The following is a 23,256-nucleotide window of genomic DNA, read 5'->3' on the forward strand; positions in this document are numbered from 1 at the left end:
CCTCTTCTTTCTTATTCAAACACAAAAATACTTTCATCAAATTAAAATTAATTTTTTTTCAAATTGTCTTATTAATAAAAAAATTCAAAGTAAAAATAAAAAAAAATCTCATTGATGATAAGTAATTCAAAAACAAAATCATCAATTTAATTTAATTTTTATCTAAATTTTGAGGGAGTTGGATTGAAGGTTGAAATGGTGTTCAATGGAAACAATTATTTAATAGTGTTTTCATGTTTGTTCTTGGCGGTGTTAACGGAGGAAAGTGAAAAAACATTAAAGGAAAGTGTTGTTCTTGGGTGATGTTAATGGAGAAAAGTGAAAAAAATTAAAGGAAAGTGTTGTTCTTGGGTGGTGGTGTTATTGGAGGAAAGTGAAAAAAATTTGAGGTTGTTAATGGAGGTTTGAGTGTTGTTGTTGATGATGATTTGAAGAAGAAAGAAGAAAAAAGTGTCTAGTTTTTATTTTAACTTTAATTTTTTTAATTATATTTTAAATATAAGATTACTGAAATTAATTTTTTAATAAATAAACGCGCCTCTTTTAAAAAAAATGTCACATCAACTTTAGGAGTCAAACAAATATACTTTAAAGATGTTAAGGGGATAAATAAATGATAATTAAGTTTAAGTGCTAAAGTGAGTTTGAAGAACAAGATCAGGGGGAAGAAAAAAATATCTTTTCTCTTAATAGAATTGAAGACTGACGATTAAACCGTGGTTCGTGGAAATAGAAAAGTTCCACAACCCAAAGCGGCAAAGAACAACTAGAATGTTCTACAAAAACGGATAAGCTGCAGCAGTTGAAGTACGGTAGTAAGCTTATACGGGTAATGCTGTTGGACGCGACCCAGAAGAAAACAATTAAGAATAACTTTTTCAGCTTTGGGTTTCAACACAAAGAAACACTTATAAGTAATAAAGGGACATCTTCAGACTGACGTAAGTTTTAGTGCACCGGGCTGCCTACATCTTCAGACTAGCATTATCAGATCTTTCTGCTGCAGAATTTTCCGTTAACCCTTGCACATAAATCTTTCTTAAGCACTGCTACTGCAGGCGCAAACATTTTACCTCATCTCTTTGCTGACAATAATAGACACTGTAAAGCTCCTTGATCTTTTAGAGTGGGGTTTTCAAGTATGTCTACCTATCCTGCAAAGCTGAATTCTTTGAGAAATTATGCTGTGGGCTTCAAACATTAGAGGGTGTTCCTTACCTTTAACCTTACAATCTTCAACCACCTTGATCAGTATTGCTATGCATGGATCATAGAGAATTCCATGCCAGCTAACAACAAGATTTCTCTTATTATTTTATCTGGTATGACTTTACACTCCCCTCTATACCAAATGAGCAATCTTTAAGATATGAAGTTCATGGACATGTTTGGCAATAGCGAGGTGGAGTTAAGACGCAGCTTCAAAACCCTTACGTCATATTCATCCGGACATTTTCTTGACAAAGAGAGCAACTTTGAAGAAGATTTGCAGGTTGTTTTGACAAAAAAAATACAAGTTAGTTCCATGCTTTTGGAAATATAAGGAGAATAATAGGGGTCTGTTTTCTTTCTGCACTGTTGTCTGTGCTAATAGCCATAGCTAGAAAGACCGGTTTTAACCCATATAACAAAGAAATAGATGAGAATGCTAATAGAAAAGCACACAAGAATCTAGCAGTTTGATCCTTTGCCATAAAGTTCAAGATATGGAACTCAATCACCTGAGCTCATTTCTCAAGAACCAAACAGACTTATGAATCCTCTCAGCAGGAGCAGGTTCAAGCACTAGTTCAAAAGACCTGTCCAATCTGGAAGCTTGTAAAGTGTCTTATCCTATATGAAATACAGTACTTTATTGGACTTCTCCACTCGAGGTAAGGCAATAAGAATTTGTCAATGACTAAGCTACAAACTTGGCAATGAAACAAACTTTCTGTTCTCAAGACATTACTTTCTCGAAAGAGGTAAGAAAATCCATTTAGTGATAAATACTCAAAACAAATAAAGGCATGCAAAACTATAGATATATATAAAGCTAGCAGCTAATATCACCACTGGTGTAATGGCACCTGACTTACACCATTTAGTGATCCAGCGGCTAATATCCTTATTCATTACACTGCTGCTTTTATCCTTTATGCCTACTATCCAGTTTCTGGGCAAAGCCAACTACACAGGAAAAGAGGAATGTTGAACGAGGAAGTCATAAGATCCATAGATCCTGCTGGACCATCAATGCAGAGGTTTGTTGCAGCACTTGGCTTGGTGGGGTTTAAGGGCAGGCCAAGATAGAGAGCCATGGTAAAGAGTGAGCTCATATAACTATGTCATCTGAAGCTGATATGTGGATACTGGTTGAGCTCGATTTTGCACTCCTCCCACCACTCTCTAGCAGTGAATGAAGGCCGGGACTTGTCATCTCTCTTCTAGTTTTTAATCATGTAAAAAGTGAAAAAGAGAAAACTGAAGGCCCCATTTGCATTTCAGAAGAAATTTACTGAAAACTTGTGACTATGCAAAACGAAAGACAGTGAAGAGAACAAAACTTTGACCAGTATGTCGGCAGTTCAATTAAACAAGGACTTGGGAAGCATGCTAATGGGGGCACGTGGGAATTTCCAATATTCCTCTGAACAGGAAGTGTTGAGGATTGGTTGTACCTCAACATCAACCTGTGATCATGGAATACATTTTGGATCTCTCACCGATAAACATCAGGCATGCATAATTGACAAACAATCAACAAATTCTATTTTGTTTCATTCTTACCAGGATCAGATTGGTGTATGGCTGCAATCTCACTTGAAGTGGTGCCTTTACTATTCAATGAGATCAATCAGGATAGCTAGTTATGGCAGCATGATATCTCCTTCATCTTTGACAGGTTCAAACTTGTTAAATTGTTGAATTCAGAAGCCATCAACATTGATGGTACTTTTCCCAGTGAAATACAATTTCTAATCCATGTAAGGTACTTTGCTGCTCGAACTAATGCTGGTCCAATACCCTCCTTTATAGCTACGCTTTGGAATCTTGAACCTTTTGTGATAAGAGGGCATAAGTGGAGAAGTGATATTACCTACTCCCTTTAAAAAGTTCAAGGTTCCAAAGCTTAACTACAATGGAAGGAATTGAAGCATTAGTTCGCGCAACAACGTAACTTAAATGAATTATTAGAGATCGTGTTTCATAAGCAGAAGAACTCAGAGCTAAAGATTTCAAATCTAACACTTCAACAAGTCTTCTACTATCAAAGAAGTAAGAGACATCAAGCTACCATAATAAGTCATCCAAATCGATCTTTTTGCCCGAAGAAGAGCTTACCATGTTATCATTACTCGAATCTACTGCCTTGCAGGTGAACCATAATAATGCAAATACAAACTATGCGACATTTTGATCAAATGTAATCGAACCTAATACAGGCTCCAACTGTAGCCAAAATCATATACAGGTAAAACAACAGTGTATACAAAGCTTACATTACACAAACCTATTCGCAAAGCAATGTCTCTCGTGTTGCATTACCGGTTACTGGATTCACCCCATCAGCAACTTTACAAAGATATTCGCGTTGATCTTCTCTTAAAGGGACATCGGTAAAATCTGCTCCTTGTATAATCGACCCCTTAAAAGATGTATTGCCAGTTGCAAGTGCTCCTTCCAAGTTAGCATTACTTAAATTCGCCTTCGTCACATTAGCTAACGAAAAATCAGCACCTCTAAGATCAGCATCAGAAAGGTCAGCACCAGTTAAATCAGCATCAAAGAAGCTAGCTCCGAGTAACTTAGCACCTTTAAAATTAGCTTGTCTGAGTATAGAAGTTTTGAAATCTTGCTTGATTAATGTTTGTCCACTGAAATCTTTAGCTGTAAGATCTTGGCCTCTTGTTACTCCAGCTCCGTATGGACCTCCGCCTTTGAATGCTAAAGCGGGATTTGATGCAAAAACGAGCGAGGCAGAAACAATGGCAAGAAAACTTGCTCTTGAAAATGATTCACCTAAAGATATGAAACTATTTTTCTGTATGTCAGGTGATTTTAGAGAAACATGTCGAGTTGATTGATGATGGAGAGTGTGAGTTTTTTGATTTGAGGGGAGTTTGGAACAACACAAGGAGAAGGTGAGAATTGCCATTTTTTCTTTTATGAGTAGATGGATATCAATGGTGAGTTTTTCTAAGGGGTTTTGTTTGAGATAATGTTCAATAAAAAAGAGATGACAAAAAGCTGCTGGAAAATGAAGAACGCCGTTGCCGGGTATCGAACCCGGGTCACCCCGGTGACAGGCGGGAATACTTACCACTATACTACAACGAGCTAGTTGCTTGCTTTGCTAAAATTATCATTTCAAAAAGAGATACGAAAAGTACGAATAAATAATTCGCCAATATTTGAAATATCGGTAAGGGTTGGAACACTTTAGTCCATAGCGAACTTTCCGGCGTGAATTTGAATTAATTGAATTCCAATATGAAGAGCAAATATTGAGTGAAAAATCAAAAAAAAAATCAGTAATGATGGAGTGGATAAATATATTTATACTCGAATTTTAAAATTTATTCATCTTTAAATGAGCTAGCGAAGGATAAATTAGTATCTATATCAATATTTATCTGAATCAGTAAATGAATGACGTATATTTTGTAGATATATTTTAATTATTTAATTATAGTTAATTAATATATATTCTTAAGATTGCACGGATGGTAAGCATTAAGCACCATACATTCACCCCAATTTTAAGATTGTGATTTGAGTCGTAAATAAAAAAAAAAAGTAAAAAACGCAAGAGCTGTTAGGGAGGAAAAATATATATTAATCTCAAAAAGTCAAAAATATATTTAAGAAAAACTGTAACACACGTCATACCAAAAAGTATTAGTATGCGAAAAGTAAAATGTAAAAAAAATCTATATAGAATCCTCAGGTTAACATCTAACACGTCACTATTTGCCTATTCGTAACAAAAATATATCATGTATACTGTTGCATCATCATATTACTCTCGTCTTGTACGGCATCAGAGAAAGATTCAGGAATTTTTAAAATCAGTTAGTAATAAATTCGTTATTAGTTTATATTGATACTTTAATAAATTATAGGACTATATATGTATGTGTATATCCAAAATAATAAGTGTGTGCCAAGAGAAATTGATTGATAATCAATTTAAATGTTTTACATTTAAATTGATATAATATAATTTTACAACGAATAAGATTTGAATAATTAATTATTTTCGTCCTTCCTCAGATATATAGGGCAAGAAAATCTCATCCTAGAATTGATTGTTAGTGATTAGTTAGTTAGTTGGATTAATAGTGATGTCCAGCTGTCAAGCAAGTTGCCACTTGTATATACATTGCACTCAACAAAGGAGTAAAAGTAATTTCATTTTCTCTGCTTAACTGTTTGTTGTTTCTCTCCAATGGAGAGCATTTCATTTTATCAATGATGCATGTTTGCCAACGTGTTTCTTAATATGGTATCAGAGACAGATTGACTGGTTAACACCTCGTTGATTGCAGGTTTTTTTCTTTGATCGTTGTTGCAGAGAGCCTTTCTCCTTTTCTGTATTCGTGTTTTGTAAGTTCTGAGTTTTTATTTTATTTTCAATTCGTACATGCAACAGGTTGCTGGTTGTTGATCGAATTTCGATTTCATTTTTTCGTTGGTTAAATTCATTGAAGTTAGCTTGAATTGAGCTTCATTTTAGTTAAATTGAATTTGCATATCAATGGTGGTTACTACGAATGTTGTTAATGGTGAAGAAACTTCCACATCTACTCCGTCTGCTCCAAATTTGGAGGCGAGTGATGCTTTGTACATACATCCTTCGGACAGTCCAGGGATGATGCTAGTTACGACACAATTTGAAGGATTGGGGTATAGATCCTGGAGAAGAGGTGTGTTGCGTGCTCTGTCCGTGAAGAACAAATTAGTGGGAGCTGTAAGAAACCAGATGCGAATTCATCTCATTTTCGTCAATGACAAAGATGCGACGACATGGTAACTTCTTAGATTCGGAATTCATTGTCGAAGGAAATATCGAATAGTGTGGAATATGTTTGTGACTCAGTGGAGCTCTGGAGAGAATTAGAAGATAGATACGATCAAACCAATAAGGCCAAGCTTTATCAAATCCAGAAAGAGATTAATGATCTTACTCAAGGATCACTGGATATAACTGCCTATTACACTAAGATGAAGAAATTGTGGAAAGAATTGAATACTCTCAGTACCAAGGATCAGTGCAGTTGTGTATGTGAGTGTGGAGAAAAGAGAGGGTTACATAAGGCAGAGTAAGACAGGAGAATAATCCAATTCCTTATGGGATTGAATGAGGTGTATACTGTAGTAAGGGGAAACATCCTCATGATGAATCCCTTACCGTCTATAGCGCAATCCTTCTCTTTGTTGATGCAAGAAGAAAAGCAAAGAAAACTTTGACCTACTGGTCAACTGATGATCGAGTCCACCTCTTTTAATACCAATGCTTATTACAGTAGGAATTCCATGGGAAGAGGTCTTAAGACAAATTTTTCAGCTAAGAGCTCCCAAGGAAACAACTATGGAGGAGGTCCTTTGAGGCCAAACTTGTATTCAAAAAGTGGTAAAACTACAATCATGTGTGATTACTGCAAAAGACCAGAACACACAAAGGAAAAATGTTATAAACTACATGGATATCCAACTTCAATGAAAAACCAAAGCAATGACCAGATTTCCAGACAAAGTGTGCCTAATAGTAACCAATACAATGTTGGATCTCAAAATTATAAATAGAACAACAACTATAGAGGTAAGGGAGTCATTGCTAATGTTCATGGATCACCAGATGATACATCCACGGGATTAGGAGAGGACCAGGTCAATAACAACATTACAAAGGAACAGTTTGGACAACTAATGACTCTCATGCAGCAATTTTAGAATGGGTATATAGGAGAAGGCTCCGATACTAGTGCAAATATGGTTTCAAGTTCTAGTAGCCTTGCAGGTATTGTGGTTTGCTCATCTTCTATTGATTTTAACCATCCTATATGCAAATGTTTTAAAATAAGTGATGACTTATGGATTATAGACTCAGGAGCATCTAACAATATGACCTTCAATAAAAATCTTTTACACAATATCACAACTTTACCATATCTCATTTTAATGTCTCTTCCTAATAGATATAGAGTTAAGGTGTCAGAATTTGGTGATGCAAGAATTTCACCCATTATCACATTACACAAGGTGTTATATGTTCCTCCACTCAAATACAACTTAGTTTCTATTTACTTTCTATATTATTCCTGAAATCTATAGTTTTGTTCACTGATACATCATATATACTGCAGGCCCCTTCAGTGAAGAGGCCTCAGGTGATTGGTAATTGCAGAAATGGCCTATACTATCTCTGTTCAAGGTGCTTAAACACCACTGAGTCTACTACAGACACACCTTCTGCTTGTTGCAGCGTCCCTAATAACACCAATGAACCTAGTGTTGTAAGTAAGGAAACTACACTCACTAGGAGTGCAAATGATTTGCTCAGTCCTGCTTCATCTATGTATAGTCCATTCTCTTCTAAGAAAACAGATATGATTGTTCCTAACTCTTGTTTATCCGTTGAATATGATGTGAATTTGTTGTGTCATTATCGACTTGGCCATGTGCCCTTTGTGAAAATGAAAGGTATTTCATCCCTACCAGCTAAGTTTCATTCAACACAACCCTTCTTATGCTCTATTTGCCCTATGGCTAGACAAACGAGATTACCCTTTAGTCATAGAACTAGCAGTAACAAACATGCATTTGAACTGGTCCATGTAGATCTATGGGGCCCTTACCACACATCTACACCTGACAATTATAAGTAATTCCTCACTATGATAGATGATTATAGTAGATCTACCTAGATACATTTATTGATCACCAAAAGTAATACCCTGTCTGTCCTAAAAACCTTTATCACATTGATAGAGAACCAATTCAATACCTCAATTAAAATAATTAGATCTAACAATGGTCATGAGTTCACCAATAATGAAGCCTTAGCTTTCTTTCATTCCAAAGGTATAAACCACGAGAAAACTTACCCATATACACCATAACAAAATAGTGTGGTGGAAAGAAAATACAAATATTTACTTGAAACATCTAGAGTACTCTTATTTCAATCAAAATTACCTCTAAAGTATTGGGGTGATTGTCTTTTAGCAGCAACATATATCATTAATAGACTTACCTCCACCCATCTCAACGAAAAATGCCCTTATGAACTATTGTGCAATCAAAAGCCTGATTACTCCCACTTGAAATCATTTAGATGTTTATGTTATCCAACAATACCCAAAGTGCATAGGGATAAACTTGAGCCAAGAACTACACCCCATGTCTTTATTGGATATCTATTTGGAACAAAGAGCTACAAGGTGATAAGTTTTGCCATAAAAAGGATACATATCTCCAGGGATGTCATTTTTAATGAACATGTTTTTCCTTTCAATCTAGTGTCTGAGAATCATACTTTTCCTTCTGTTCTCAAATCTGTTTTCTATAGTAATCCCATGTATAGTGATTATGAACCACAACAAACCTTGGTGAATGATCATGGTAGTGATTCTGTTGCACATACTGCACCACCATCTAATTTTGGTCCGACACACTCATCGCAAACATCTCTCATACCACATGTAACCTTTTACGACTCTTCTCATCCTAGACAAACCAACAACATTCCTGCAAAGGTGAGAGAAGGAGGTCCACCAGGGAAAATAGGACTCCTCATCACTTCAAAGACTTCATTTGTTCTATTCCTACTTTAAATACCATTGTACCATCTTTAAATACACATATTGATTCACACACTGATCCATCCCTTACCAATTTCTCTTTAAGTTCCATATTTACTAACCATCATTATGTGTCTCATGATGCTATTGCACACCATAGTCAAATGCTTGTTGCAAATATTTGGCATGATAGTGAGATATCCTCTTATGAGGAAGTAGCCATAAATAGTTCTTAGCAAAAGGCTATGATCCAAGAATTTGAGGCACTATATGCCAATAATACCTGGGATCTTGTTGAGTTACCTCTAGGAAAATAAGCAATTAGATGTAGGTAGGTGTATAAAGTTAAGCATAAAGCAGATAGGAGTGTAGAAAGGTTCAAAACTAGGCTTCCGATGAAGGGATATACACAGCAGACTGGAATAGACTATACTAAAACATATTCACGAGTAGTCAAAATGACTACAGTTAGGACATTGATAGCATGTGCAGTAAAGAAAGGTTGGAACATGTTCCTACTGGATGTGAATAATGCATTTCTTTATAAAGATGTACATGAAAAAGTATATATGTAGGTACCTCATGGTCTGGATATTGGAGATTGTAAATTGGTCTGCAGATTGAACAAGTCGATCTCTTTATGGACTAAAACAGACAAGTAGACAATGGTATGCCAAATTGACTGAGGCCTTATCTGCTAGAGGATACCATCACTAACATCATGATTATTCTTTATTCTATAAGAAAAATAGACCATTAATGGTGGTCATAGTTGTCTATGTAGATGATGTAATTCTGACAGGAACAGATTCAGAAGAAATTACAATGCTTAAGAACTATTTGCATGAAACTTTTAGGATCAAAGACCTGGGATAATTGCACTATTTCCTGGGAATTGAGGTGTTAAATACAGAAGGAGGTGTCATCATTTATCAGAGAAATTTCACCATGGACTTGCTCAAGGAGTACAATTGCTTTGATTACAATTCAATATCATCACCACTTGATCCCACCATTAAGTTGAAAGCCAAAGAAGGAGATCCATTACCAGATCCCACATATTATAGAAAGCTTATAAGGAAGTTGAATTTCCTCACTAATACTAGATTGGATATAGCATTTAGTGTGCATCAGTTAAGTCAATACATGCAAGATCCCAGATTGCCTTATCTCAAGTCAGCTTTTCTCTTGCTTAGATACCTAAAGAAAGATCCAACACTTGGAATTTTATGTCCAAATATGCAGATTGCACAGTAAAGGCTTTCTTTGACTGACTGGGCCTCTTTCCTGATTCACAGAGATCAGTTAGTCGTTACTTAGTGTTTCTAAAAAATAGCCCCATCGGCTGGAAGTCCAAGAAACAGGATGCCATGTCTTTATCCTCTGTAGAAACTAAGAACAGATTCTTAAGAAAAGTAGTGGGTGAGCTGGTATGGCTTGATAGATTGTTTGCTGAGTTAGGTGTTCATCATTCATCTCCCATTGAGGTATATTGTGATAGCCAATCAGCAATACACATAGCTCGAAATTCTGTGATTCATGAGCGTACAAAACACATTGAGGTCGACTGTCACTTTGTTTGGAAAAAGCTTCAGGAGGGGATTTTCACTCACCAGTTGGCTGACAGCCTTTCAAAGGCTCTTAATGGAGTTAAGCACTCTACTGTTCTACATAAGTTGGTTGTAAAGTCATCACCTCCAACTTGAGGACGGGTATTAAAATTAGACATTAATTATCATAAGATTGTATATTTTAGTTTGTTAATAATTAGTTAGTTTGTTAGTGATTAGTTAGTTAGTTGGATTAGTAGTGATGTCCAACTATCAAACAAGTTGCCACTTGTATATATATTGTACTCTACAAAGGTGTAAAAGTAGTTTTATTTTCTCCTCTTAACTGTTTGTTGTTTCTCTCCAATGGAGAGTAATCTCCTTTTATCAATGGTACATGTTTGTCAACGAGTTTCTCAATAGGCTCTGTTGGACAGTAAAATTCTCGAGGCCGAAAAATAAATAATTCGAGACAAGAAAAATATATTGCAACTATCAATTTATTGATTTCAATACGAGTGTTACAATCTATATGAATCCTCTTATTCGTCTTTTCAAATATAAATTCAAGGGCTTAAAGCTTGATCTTGAATTTGAACTTGATTTGGTGGACTTGAGAGACTTGATCTTGACTTGTGCTTGAATTCAAGGGCTTTTGAGCTTATTCTTGAATATTGAGGTCTTGATCTTGAATCTTGATGAACTTGATTTGGATGCTTGATCTTTTAGAGAAATTGCGGCGTTTGATCCACGAGCTTTCTCTTGCTACTTGTTAGAGTTCTGGGGGTGCTTTTCTGAATTATGAGACCCCTATTTATAATTGTGAAAAGAGAAGAGTCATAATGAAGATGGACTTTCTCTGACTAATCAAATTCAAGTGACGTGGCACCTTTTATGGGCTTTTGATGTCACCAGGCCTGCTGCATCATTTTGACATGTGGCATTGTCCTATTGACTCTTTCACTTGACTTGGCATGCCACGTAACTTGACACGTGGCGCTTATTTGGGCCTCTAGAATATCATCTTATCTTGGTCTTAGTAAAGTGGGCTCATCATTTGTAGCCCTATCCCAATAAAGATTGGACTTTATTTAAATCCATGTGTTCAGATTTAAATAATTAATTCACAATATTTATTTGGGACTAATATATGATCCAAATTTCGTACGAATTTAAATTTACTAATATTTTGGTGTCCACAAAGTGCCCCCTACTTCAAGTCTCGCCAAGATATCTAATCTTTCGGAGACTAGACTTGAAGTAATAACTTATGCTTCACTTGGGATCAATTCATATATAATTTTTTTTTATGCTGGAATTAAATGATATTCAAAAATAAAAAATAAACTTGGACATTATCTAATTCTATCTGACACCCCCAAAAAAAAATTGTGATGCCATCATATGCCCAGTAGGCCATTAATGCACAAATTCAATTCCAATTTGGAATTGGCAGCACTTAGCCGTCATTAGCAATTATTTTACTCTTAGGATTTCTGTCACCATATCCTATCTTACTAATTAAGTTTATTGTAGGATTCACCCTACCGCCTCATATTTTCCAATCCTATTTCACTTAGGATGTATCCACCCCCTACTTTCTCTATAAATACATATGACCTACTCCCAAAACTCATAACTTGCTTCAGTTCTTGTTGCTCACTTGACCAACCGTATCTGGAGTATTATTGGTGAGTTGGTTTTTCTCCTCTTTTTTTTCTTAATTTATTTGTTATTACTTTGTTCTCTTTCTTTTTCTTTTCAGTAGGGTTAAAACAAATAGCAATATTCAACAATCGACTTAGGGTGCGAGAGTTTAACTTCTCCTCCGTACACTCTAAACTCAACCAATTCGACTCCAAGATGGTGGTTTTGCAATAATCGGCTTAGGGTGCGAGTTTAACTTTGACTCCGTACACTATAAGACCGACCAATTTGACTACAAGATGGTGGCTCTGCAATAATCGGCTAAGGGTGCGAGAGTTTAACTTCACCTTTGTACACTCTAAGACCGACCAATTTGACTCTAAGATGGTGGCTCTGCAACAATCGGCTTAGGGTGCGAGAGTTTAACTTCGTCTCCGTACACTCTAGGACTGACCAATTTGACTTCAAGATGCTGACTTTGCAATAATCGACTTAGGGTGCGAGAGTTTAACTTCGTCTCCGTACACTCTAAGACCGACCAATTTGACTTTGAGATGCTGACTTTGCAATAATTGGCTTAGGGTGCGAGAGTTTAACTCCAGCTCCGTACACTCTAAAGACGGACCAATTTGACTTCAAGATGCTGACTTTGCAATAATAGACTTAAGGTGCGATAGTTTAACTTCACCTCCATACACTCTAAGACCGACCAATTTGACTTCAAGATGCTAACTTTGCAATAATTGGCTTAGGGTGCGAGAGTTTAACTTCACCTCCGTACACTTTAAGACCGACCAATTTGACTTCAAGATGCTGACTTTGCAACAATCGGCTTAGAGGAGTTTAACTTCGCCTCCGTACACTCTAAGACCGACCAATTTGACTTCAAGACGGTCCCTTTACATAACAAATCCATTAGAATACCATCTTAAGATACAAAGGGATAAATTTTGTCCACCTTAAGGCATGAAACTCTTGAGATCCTTTTAAGGATAAACCCGTAAGAGGCCAGCTTAAGGTGCAAAGGGACAAATCTTGTCCACATTAAGGCATGAAAATTTTTATATTCTTTTAAGGATAAACATGTAAGCGGCCAGCCTATGGTGCAAAGGGGTAAATCTTGTCCACTTTAAGGCATGAAAATTTTTTAATCCTTTTAAGGATAAACCCTCGAGAGGCCATCTTAAGGTTCAAAGGGACAAATCTTGTCCACCTTAAGGTATGAAAATTTTTTATATCCTTTTAAGGATAAACACGCAAGAGGTCACCTTAAGGTGCAAAGGGACAAATCTTGTCCACCTTAAGGCATGAAAATTTTTGTATCCTTTTAAGGATAAACACGTAAGAAGCCAGCTTAAAGTGCAAAGGGACAAATCTTGTCCACCTTAAGGCATGGAAACTTTTATATTCTTTTAAGGATAAACCCGCGAGAGGCCAGCTTAAGGTGCAAAGGGACAAATTTTTCCACCTTAAGGAATGAAACTTTCTAGATCCTTTTAAGGATAAACCCGTGAGAGGTTATATTAAGGTGCAAAGGGACAAAGCTTGTCCACTTTAAGGCATGTAAATTTTGAGATCCTTCTAGTTGTAGGCTTGGAGAACTTTCTTTTCAATGGGTTGCCCCCATTGAGTCACAAATATTTAGAGTAAGTCCAAAATTTAATTAGAATAGTTTCATACTTGGTATCCATATGGTAGATACTGTAGGAACATATATTTTTTTGACACTCATGCAACTGAACTCAGAATAAAATTCCAAGCGCCTACGTACCTCAGTAAAGAGGATCAAGTCACAATGTAATTCTGGGTGAATGTTTTTTTCCCTTCTTTTTTTTTCTAACTTTTGCCTAGGCCACCTCTTTCGAGGTTTTCAACCTAGCGGACTTTCATTTTTTTTTATTCGTACACAGTTTATACTCTTGCGGGACAGGAGTGGACATGTAGTTTATACTCGTGCCTTAAGGAGTGTACATGCAGTTTATACTCATGCCAAAGGAGTGTACATGCGATTTATACTCGTGCCTTAAGGAGTGTACATGTAGTTTATACTCGTACCTAAAGGAGTGTACATGCAGTTTATACTCATGCCTAAGGAGTGTACATGTAGTTTATACTCATGTCTAAGGAGTGTATATGCAGTTTATACTCGTGCCTTAAGGAGTGTCATCTTCCTTCAAGGATAGTACTTCTTCAAGAACTTGACATTGATAGGGCTAACCCTCATACCATCTGCATCGACAAGCTTGTAAGCACCACTTGAATATGCCTCTTGTACGACACATGATCCATCCCACTTTGAGGTGAATTTGCCCCCAGACTTATGAGAAATTTAATGAGCCTTTTTACTTCAAGGACTTGATCTCCAACGTGGAATCACCTCAAGCGAACCCTTTTGTTGAAAGAATGAGATAGCCGGGCTTGATATCATTCAAGATTTTATTAATCCTCTAGCCTCTTCTCATCAAGAGCTTCTAACTCCGCAAGAAGCAACTTAGCATTTTCTTCATCGGTGAGCCCTTCTTGTCAGTTATTATGTACTGTGGAATTCCAAAGCAGTAGACGATATTCACTCGGATAAAGCTTGCAATATTTTCTTTCTTTACTTCCTTCAGAGCAACAGCTTCGACCCACTTTGAGAAGTAGTCTATCGCGACCAAGATGTATAAGTGTCCACCAAAAGATTTTGATAGTGGACCAACAATATCCATTCCCCAAGCATTAAATAGCCAAAATGCTACAGTTGGGTATAGTACTTCTGGAGGTTGATGTATGAAGTTTGCATGAAATTGGCAAGCTTTGTATCTTCTAGTATAGTCCAAGCAATCTCTCACCATCATTGGCCAATAATATCCCATTCTTTTAATGTTAAAATGGAGCTTCAGTCCAGACTGATGCGATCCACCAACTGTTGAGTGCGCTTCTTGCAAATGTTGAATGGCTTCTTCCTCTTCCAAACACCGTAAGAGTACTCCTTCAAATGATCTTCGATATAGTGTGTCTTTGTAATAAAAGAAGTGAGGTGCACGACGACGGATGTCAGTTCCTCAACTTGGATCTTCTGGAAGTATCTCATAACATAAGTAGGCAATGATAGGTTGTCGCCAATCTTCTTTTACAGCTTCAGACACGGCAACGAGGTATTCAACCTTATTTTCTACATTATCATCTAACGGTGGTACTACCCATTCTTAGCGGATAGTAAATCACGTCTGATTTGGAAGAGTTAAGATTGAGGCCAAATCAGCTAAGGCATTAACTTACTTATTTTCTCTCCTTGGCACATATTGGAGGGTTACTCCTCCGAGCCACCCCATCAACTTTTGTGCATAATCATGATATGATCGTAGCTCTGGCTTTCTGACTTCATAGCTTCCCAAAAGCTGCTTGATCACCAATTGGGAGTCACCAAAGACTTGTAATTACAGTTGTTTCATGTCAACTACCATCTCAAGTCCAAGTATTAAGCTTGATATTCAGCAATATTATTAGAGCAACGATTTATTAGGTTAAAAGAGTATGGGATGACCTCTTTTTATGGAGTGATGAATACCATACCAGCACCAACTCCATCTCGATGTGCGGCACCATCAAAGTACATCTTCCATAGGGGTCTAACTTCAATGACCATTGCATCTTCATCAGGAAGTTCATCGCTCAGTTCCCAATCATCAGGTATCGGGTGGTCTGCCAAAAAGTCAGACAGTACTTGTCCCTTTACAGCCTTTTGGGGAATGTACACAATCTTAAACTGCTGAAATTAAAGGTACCATCTTGCAAGTCGATCACTAAGGACTGGTTTCGACATTACAAACTTGATGGGATTTTTCCTAGACACAAGACGGACAACATGAGCTTGAAAGTGGTATTTCATCTTTTTAATTGAGAAGGCCAATGCCAAACATAACTTTTCAATTGGAGAATACTTTAGCTCATACGTCGTCGTCATTCTGCTCAAATAATAAAGAGAGTTTTCTTTGCCTTCATTATTTTCTTGAGCCAGTATCACTCCAACTGACCTCTCTTGTGTCGCAATATAGAATATCAATGGTTTCCCAGGTATGGGTGTCGCAAGAACTGGTGGCTTCATTAAGTAAGATTTGATACTCTCAAAGGCATTACTACAAGCTTGGTCCCGTTCGTAGGGAATGTCCTTCTTCATGAGACGACTAAATGGTTGACATTTTTTGGCTTGTGTCACAACCCAAACTAGGGCCTGGCCGTGACAAACATCCCGATCCATCAAGGTCCGGAACGTCCTTCTCTATCTTGTAATCATGCACAACATTCATATAACTAAAGAAGATGCGAAATCATAACCTGCTATGAAAATATGGTCAATTCTTAATTCAACATAAGTATGGAAACTGTAAATCAACTACATCTAAATATCTTCTGACTCAGTCTGCGAAATCTCTACTACATGATAATCTAATAACTATCTGGAACTGAGACAAGGCCCTAGTAGACCAAAATAATATTAAGTGACATAATCTGAAAAGATGGGCCTTCTGCAATAGAGAAGGCTCACCAACTGAACACTGCAACTCTATCTGATAAATCTACTATCTTTCTGGACCCCTAGACTGAGCCTCAGAACCTGGAGGGAGAAGGGGGAAATACAGATGTACAGGTACGCAATGCAATCCAAAATAAAGCTTTTATGTAAACAAAATATTGAGAGAGCAATTTGTCAAAATATCATGTATGAAATAGTTCCAAAACACATGGGCACATTTTCTGAAAAATCATAAATCATTCTGGGCAATGCAGTTCTGGTCTTCGTATTAATCCTAAGTTAGGTGGGACTCCCCTACAATTCTGATATTCCATGGGTGATATGAAATTCGTCATTTACTTGGCGGGGAATCCCCCAACCCGAGTGTGCTGCAAGGGTTGGAGTTTCTGATTCTGATATGCCACACAGTACTAAGGCAGCATAATATAATGTACTTGGAATGTCAACTCATGGTTTTGGGCAAAGGATTATTTGAACCCATTCCTTTTGTGGGGAACTAACTAAGCTCTCTTTGTACCCATTTTAATCCTGTTCTGAATCATGCATTTTTCTAGTTTCAACACCTGAAAAGTCTGATTTCAAACATGTATTCTATTCTATTCTGAATTATTATGGCATAATCTAAATTGGTGTCGTCGCACCAAGACTTGCAAGTCCTATATTTGAGCCATAATGCATCATGCATAATTCTTTCATTAAAATATAGTTCAGACCACCCAAACATGCAAATAGTATAAGAGATTTCATGTTCCGAAAGCATAAGTCAAAACTATGCAAGAACTCTTCAAACATAAGGTGGTTATGTGCTTTAAGAAAAATCCATGCACTCTTTCATTATATGTATTTTCAACATTTTTCAATACAAATAACCCTCTCTTTTGAATTCAAGATTCATAACCAAATCATTGATAAATCAAGACACTTCGTAACATGCTTTTCAAGATGCCTTTAAAAAATAATTCATATCATGTGAAACATGGGAACAATCATATCAAGAGAGGGATTTCATGTGAGTCATTCTCTCAATTCGAATATTAACTTAAATCACATATATACAATTTCAAATCAATGTGGGGAAGGTCAAAAGACCAAAACAATACCATCAAGATTTCTAAAACATGAATATATTCATAAATCTGAAAACTTCTTTCTTAAAATCATGATTTTTATGCCAAAAAAAATTTAGGAAAACCCCGTGTACCTTAATTTCGGAAGACAATAGGTAATTCTTGAAGCTTACGGATTGGGGCTTCCAAATCTTCAATCGCTTTTGAAAATCCATAGTTAAATCTTGAGCTATGGGGGTTTTTAGTTTGAAACCCTAATGGAGTTTCTTGAGAGATTTTTATGAAAATAATCTTACTTTGGTGTTCTTGGAATTAAATCTCATGTTAGAGATGACAAGGGGTTGAAAAAGTATCATTTTACCCTTAATAAGATGGAGTAAAAATATAACTGGTGCCGAATTTTATGGGCCACCACGACGCGCCACAATCGCAGTGGCTCACTGAAAATTGACAATTAGGAAATTGTCTCACTACGCGATGCGCCACAATCATGGAGACTTACTGGAAATTGACGAATGTGAAATTGGGATCCTCCGCGATGCGCCACTATCGTGAGGTCCTACTGGAATTTGACAATTGCTTATTAAACCCTCTCTGCAATGCACTAAACACCTGAACGGCGATGTTTTGCGACTAGCACATAAAATAGCCATAACTCCCTCATCGGGTGCCCGTTTTGGACAAATCTTATATTGACGGAAAGCTTATTCTATCACCTATGCGATAAAGAGTTAAAATTTAAAGAATTACACAGGGAATTGAGTATAATTCACTCTAGAAGACCATGCTTGATACTTTTAAAGGCAAATTTTAGCTTAGCACTTTCGGGGCATTGCAATATCCCCCATTGGGAACATTCATCCCCGAATGTTGACGCGGAACACAGAAAAGCACGACTTCAAGCATAATAAAGTATATAAAGAATAAGGCAAGGATTGTATCTTCCATTTCATCATCCACTAGGGCAAAAAGGTTTAGCTACCTAGCTCTCATGTCAACTTCGGATTCCGAAGTTGCTTCATCAATTTTCTGGTTTCTGCATTACACTTTAACTAAGGAAATCTCTTTGTTTCTCAATTTTCTAACTTGGCAATCCAAAATTTCTACAGGATCTTCTTCATAGGATAAGAAGTCGGTCACTTTGATTTCATCGACAGGCAACGCTAACAAATGGTCTCCAATACACTTCTTTAACATAGATAAATGAATTACCGGATGGACAAAACCTAAAATGGCAGGCAATTCTAGCTTATACGCAACACCACCTACCTTTCTCACAATCTGATAGGGTCCTATGTAGTGAGGACTCAATTTACCTTTTTTTCTGAATCGGATGACTCCCTTCATAGGAGAAACTTCTAGAAATACCCAATCACCAACCTCGAACTCTAAATCTCTTCTCCTAACGTCAGCATAAGATTTCTAACGACTCTGAGCCATCTTAAGTCGTTCTCTGATAAGTTTCACATCTTTCATTGCATGGTGAACAAGATCAGGCCCAAACATCTGTATCTCACCTACTTTATACCATCCTATCGGAGACCTACATCTTCTCCCATACAATACCTCAAATGATGCCATCTTAATACTAGAATGGAAATTGTTATTATACGCAAACTCTATCAATGGTAAGTGCTCTACCCAACTACCTTTAAAATCAATCATGCAGGCCCTCAATATATCCTCAGAGGTCTGAATGGTACGCTCAGCCTACACATCATTCTGGGGGTGGAAAGCAGTACTTAGGTTCACTTAGGTACCTAAGCCTCTCTGAAAGGATCTCCAAAATTGAGAAGAGAACTGTGTACCTCGGTCGGATATGATGGCGCAGGTGCACCATGCAAATGAACTATTTCTGCAATGAATAACTTGGCATAGTCCTCTCTCGAATAGTAAGTCCTGACTGGTAGAAAGTGGACTGACTTGGTCAGCCTATCTACAATGACCCAAATAAAATTATACTGGTTTTGGAACCTCAAAAGTCCTGTAATGAAGTCCATATTAATTATCTCCCACTTCCACAAGAGTAAAGCTATCTCTTGGGAAGAACCACCTGGCCTCAAATGCTCTACTTTAACTTGTTGGCAATTCAAATACTTTGAAACAAAGTTACCCATATCACGCTTCATATTATTCCACTAATACATAGATTTTAGATCATGGTACATCTTAGTAGAGCCTGGGTGAACAACATACCTCAAAGTGTGGGCTTCGTCAAGGATTCTCTCCCACAAACCATCAACATCTGGTACACATAATCTACCCTAATACCTCAAAATACCATCACCACAAATTTCAAAAGACATCACCTTTTCATATTTTTCTTGATCTGTATCAAGATGGGATCTTCAACCTATTTCTGTTTAACTTTTGCACAAAGGGAAGACTTATCTATCTCATGAACAACCATTCCCCCATCTTCAGAATTCAAGAGTTGCACTCCTAAATTTCTAAGCCGGTGAATATCTTTCACTAGTTCTCTCTTTCCTTCCTCAACATAAGAAAGACTGCCCATAGACAATCTGCTGAGGGCATCGGCCACCACGTTCACCTTGCCTGGGTGATAGTTCAGGCTCATGTCATAGTCTTTCAAAAGCTCCATCCAATGCCTCTGTCTGAGGTTTAGTTCTTTCTGCGAGAAAACATACTGCAAACTCTTTTGGTTAGTAAAAATATCAACATGCACCGCATAAAGATAATGCCTCCAAATTCTAAGCGCAAACACCACAACTGCTAGTTCCAAGTCATGGGTAGGGTAGTTCTGCCCATGCACCTTTAACTACCTAGATGCATAAGCCACCACTTTACCCTGATGTATAAGTACACACCCAAGCCCCACACGGGACTCATCACAGTATACAACAAAACCCTCTATGCCTTTCGAAAGAGTCAAAACAGGAGCAGTAGTCAACTTGTCTTTCAACTTTTCAAATCTATTCTCACAAGCATCAGACCACATAAACTTCACCTTTTTTTGAGTCAACTTAGTAAGTGATGCAGCTATGAAAGAAAAACTATCTACGAACCTTCTGTTATAACCCTCCAAACATAAGAAGCTCCGAATGTCGGTTGGAGTTGTGGGTCTGGGCCATTTTATTACTGCCCTAACCTTTTGGGGATCAACTCGAATCCCCTCACTAGACACAATATGCCCCAAAAAAGCAATAGCATTCAGCCAGAATTCACACTTGGAGAATTTCGCATACAACTCATGATCTTTGAGAGTCTGAAGAATAATTCAGAGGTTATTGGCATGGTCCACCTCACTTTTGGAGTAAATCAAGATATCATCAATAAAAACTATGACAAACAGGTCTAGGAACTGATGTAAGACCCTATTCATTAGGACCATGAAAGTTGTAGGAGCATTAGTCAACTCGAAGGACATGAATAAAAATTCATAATGACCATATCTGGTTTGAAAAGGTGTCTTGGGAATGTCTGATTCCTTAACTTTCAACGAATGATATCCTGAACGAAGGTCTATCTTAGAAAAACACTTAGCACCTTAAAGTTGGTCAAAGAGGTCATCAATCTTGGGAAGAGGGTATTTATTTTTAACGGTGACCTTATTCAACTGACGGTAATTTATGCACATACACAGGGAACCATCTTTCTTTCGCACGAAGAGTACAGGTGCACCCCAGAGACACACACTGGGGTGGATAAAACCCTTATCTAGTAGATCTGCTAGCTGTTCTTTCAACTCTTTTAGCTCTGCAGGAGCCATCCTATATGGCGAAATAGAAATAGGACGGATATCTGGCAATTAACTAATACCAAAATCTATCTCCCTATCAGGTGGTATTCCTAGGAGATTATTTGAAAAAACTTTTGGTAATTGATTTACTACTGGGACAGACTAAAGAGGAAGAGTTTCGGCGTTAGAATCCCTAACTCGAATAAGATGGTACAAGCAACCCTTGGAAATGAGTTTACGGGCTCTAAGATAAGATATAAAGTGCCCTCTAGGTGATAAAGAGTGCCCCTCCCACTCTAATACTGGCTCAATTGGAAAAGAAAAGGTAACCTTTCGGGTTCTATAGTCTAGTTTGGCATAACACCGATAGAGCCAATCCATCCCTAGGTTAGCATCAAAAGCAACCATATCAAGTTCTATGAGGTTTTCCCCAGTATCCCTACCAAGAATAGACACAACAAAATTTTTGTATACCCCCTAGCCACAATAGAATCCTCCACCGGAGTGGAAACAGAGAAAGGTTCAGCAATCACATCGGGCTTAAACTCAAAGCCAACAGCCATATACGGGGTCACATAATATAAGGTAGATACGGGATCAAGCAACACATATACATCACGGGAAAAGAGTTGTAACATTCCGGTGACTACGTTTGGAGAGGCTTCCGCCTCCAATAGGTTGGTCAAAGTATATAATCGGTTGTGACCGCTCCCGGCAGTTGATGTGGCACCTTTTTGAGGCGGTGGTGGTGCAGAAGAGTTTGCTTGGGACTTAGCACCCCCAACACTCTTTTTAGCCGAAGGGAAATCCTTCTGAAAGTGACCCATCTGACAACAAGAATAACACACAAATGCGCCTAACAGACACCTTCCCGGATGATGCCTACCACAAGTCTCGCACCATGGAAAAGTATGATGTTTCTGAGCCACACTACCCTGTGACTGAGTATCCTGAGCTCTGGGTCCATGATTTATCTGAAAACTCTGGGATCATCTATCGACTGGGGGTCTAGGCGATGGGGCGCTAGCTGCAGACTATGCCTTTCCCCAAAACTTCTTCTTTTGCCATTTGTTACCCCAATTACCACCCTTCTGCTGATTAGGGTTCTGATCCGCTGATCTGACTCTCTTCGTCTGCCTGTTTTTCTCTCTGGACTCAGCTATCTTCTTCTTCTTCTTCTTAACCTGCTGCATGTGGACTGTCAGCCTAGCAAAGTCCAATTCCCTATTTAGTATCTCCCCTTGACATTCAAGCACTAGATCATCTGAAAGGCCAAAAGCAAACTTCCTTATTCGGGCCCTCATACTACTCGTCATCTCAGGAGCATAACGGGCTAACTGATTAAAAGTTAAAGTATACTCCTGGACACTCATCTTACCCTGCTTAAGGTTCATGAACTCCTTCGCTTTGGCTTCCCTCAACTCTAGAGGAAAAAATCGGTCAAGAAAAGCTTCCACAAATTCGTTCCACACTGTGGGCTCAGCACTGTCACCCTTCGCCTCTTCCCACTCATTATACCATTGGTTCGCTATATCCTTTAGCTGGTAAGCCGCTAGCTTAACACCTTCCACTTGATCCACATGCATCACTTTGAAAATCTTCTCCATTTCGTCTATGAACACTTGCGGATCCTCCTCTACTTTAATGCCAGTAAACTTGGGTGGGTTCATTCTCATAAACTGGCCCACCCTGGTAGCTTTTGATGTAACAGGTGCAGACCCAACATCTTCAAATCATTGGGCCTGATTAGCCACCAACTATGTCAGCATATGAATAGATTATCTAAATTTTGCATTTAAAATATCCCTTTGAGTAGTCGGGGGACGATTAATATTAGTTTGTGGAGCCCTAGGTGGATTGGTCGGGACTAGAGGGACTCCCAGAGTGGGGACAGGCCCTGTAGTGTGAGCTCTATTATGTGTCCTCATCCCATGAGTGGGATAGACTTCATGATCCTTAGTATCCTGGTTGTTGGAACGACGAGGAGGCA

At 37.8% G+C, this 23,256-nt stretch overlaps 1 protein-coding gene across 4 annotated transcripts; it reads right to left on the minus strand.

The window, feature by feature from the left end:
- Positions 1–1,894: 1,894 nt before the first annotated feature.
- Positions 1,895–4,198, minus strand: LOC107875511 (thylakoid lumenal 15 kDa protein 1, chloroplastic). Of its 4 annotated transcripts, none has more exons than XR_001675842.2 (3): positions 3,494–4,198; positions 2,770–3,116; positions 1,895–2,423 (listed from the first exon to the last, which is right to left on the minus strand). XR_001675842.2 is itself a non-coding variant. In XM_016722256.2 (2 exons), the coding sequence occupies exon 1, from the start codon at positions 4,136–4,138 to the stop codon at positions 3,494–3,496; it is 645 nt and encodes a 214-aa protein (XP_016577742.2). In that variant the 5' UTR covers positions 4,139–4,198; the 3' UTR covers positions 1,895–2,423. The 4 variants fall into 4 exon arrangements, 2 of the variants coding, with proteins under 2 accessions (XP_016577742.2, XP_016577741.2); XR_001675841.2 differs by having other exon boundaries at positions 1,895–2,426; XM_016722256.2 differs by lacking the exon at positions 2,770–3,116.
- Between the last annotated feature and the right edge of the window lie 19,058 nt (positions 4,199–23,256).

The sequence above is a fragment of the Capsicum annuum genome, chromosome 6 (genome assembly GCF_002878395.1).
Source record: "Capsicum annuum cultivar UCD-10X-F1 chromosome 6, UCD10Xv1.1, whole genome shotgun sequence".
Taxonomy (NCBI): domain Eukaryota; kingdom Viridiplantae; phylum Streptophyta; class Magnoliopsida; order Solanales; family Solanaceae; genus Capsicum; species Capsicum annuum.

Coding starts and splice junctions, on each gene's coding strand:
- LOC107875511 (XM_016722256.2), bottom strand. CDS start 4,138: ATGGCAATTCTCACCTTCTCCTTGTGTTGTTCCAAACTCCCCTCAAAT.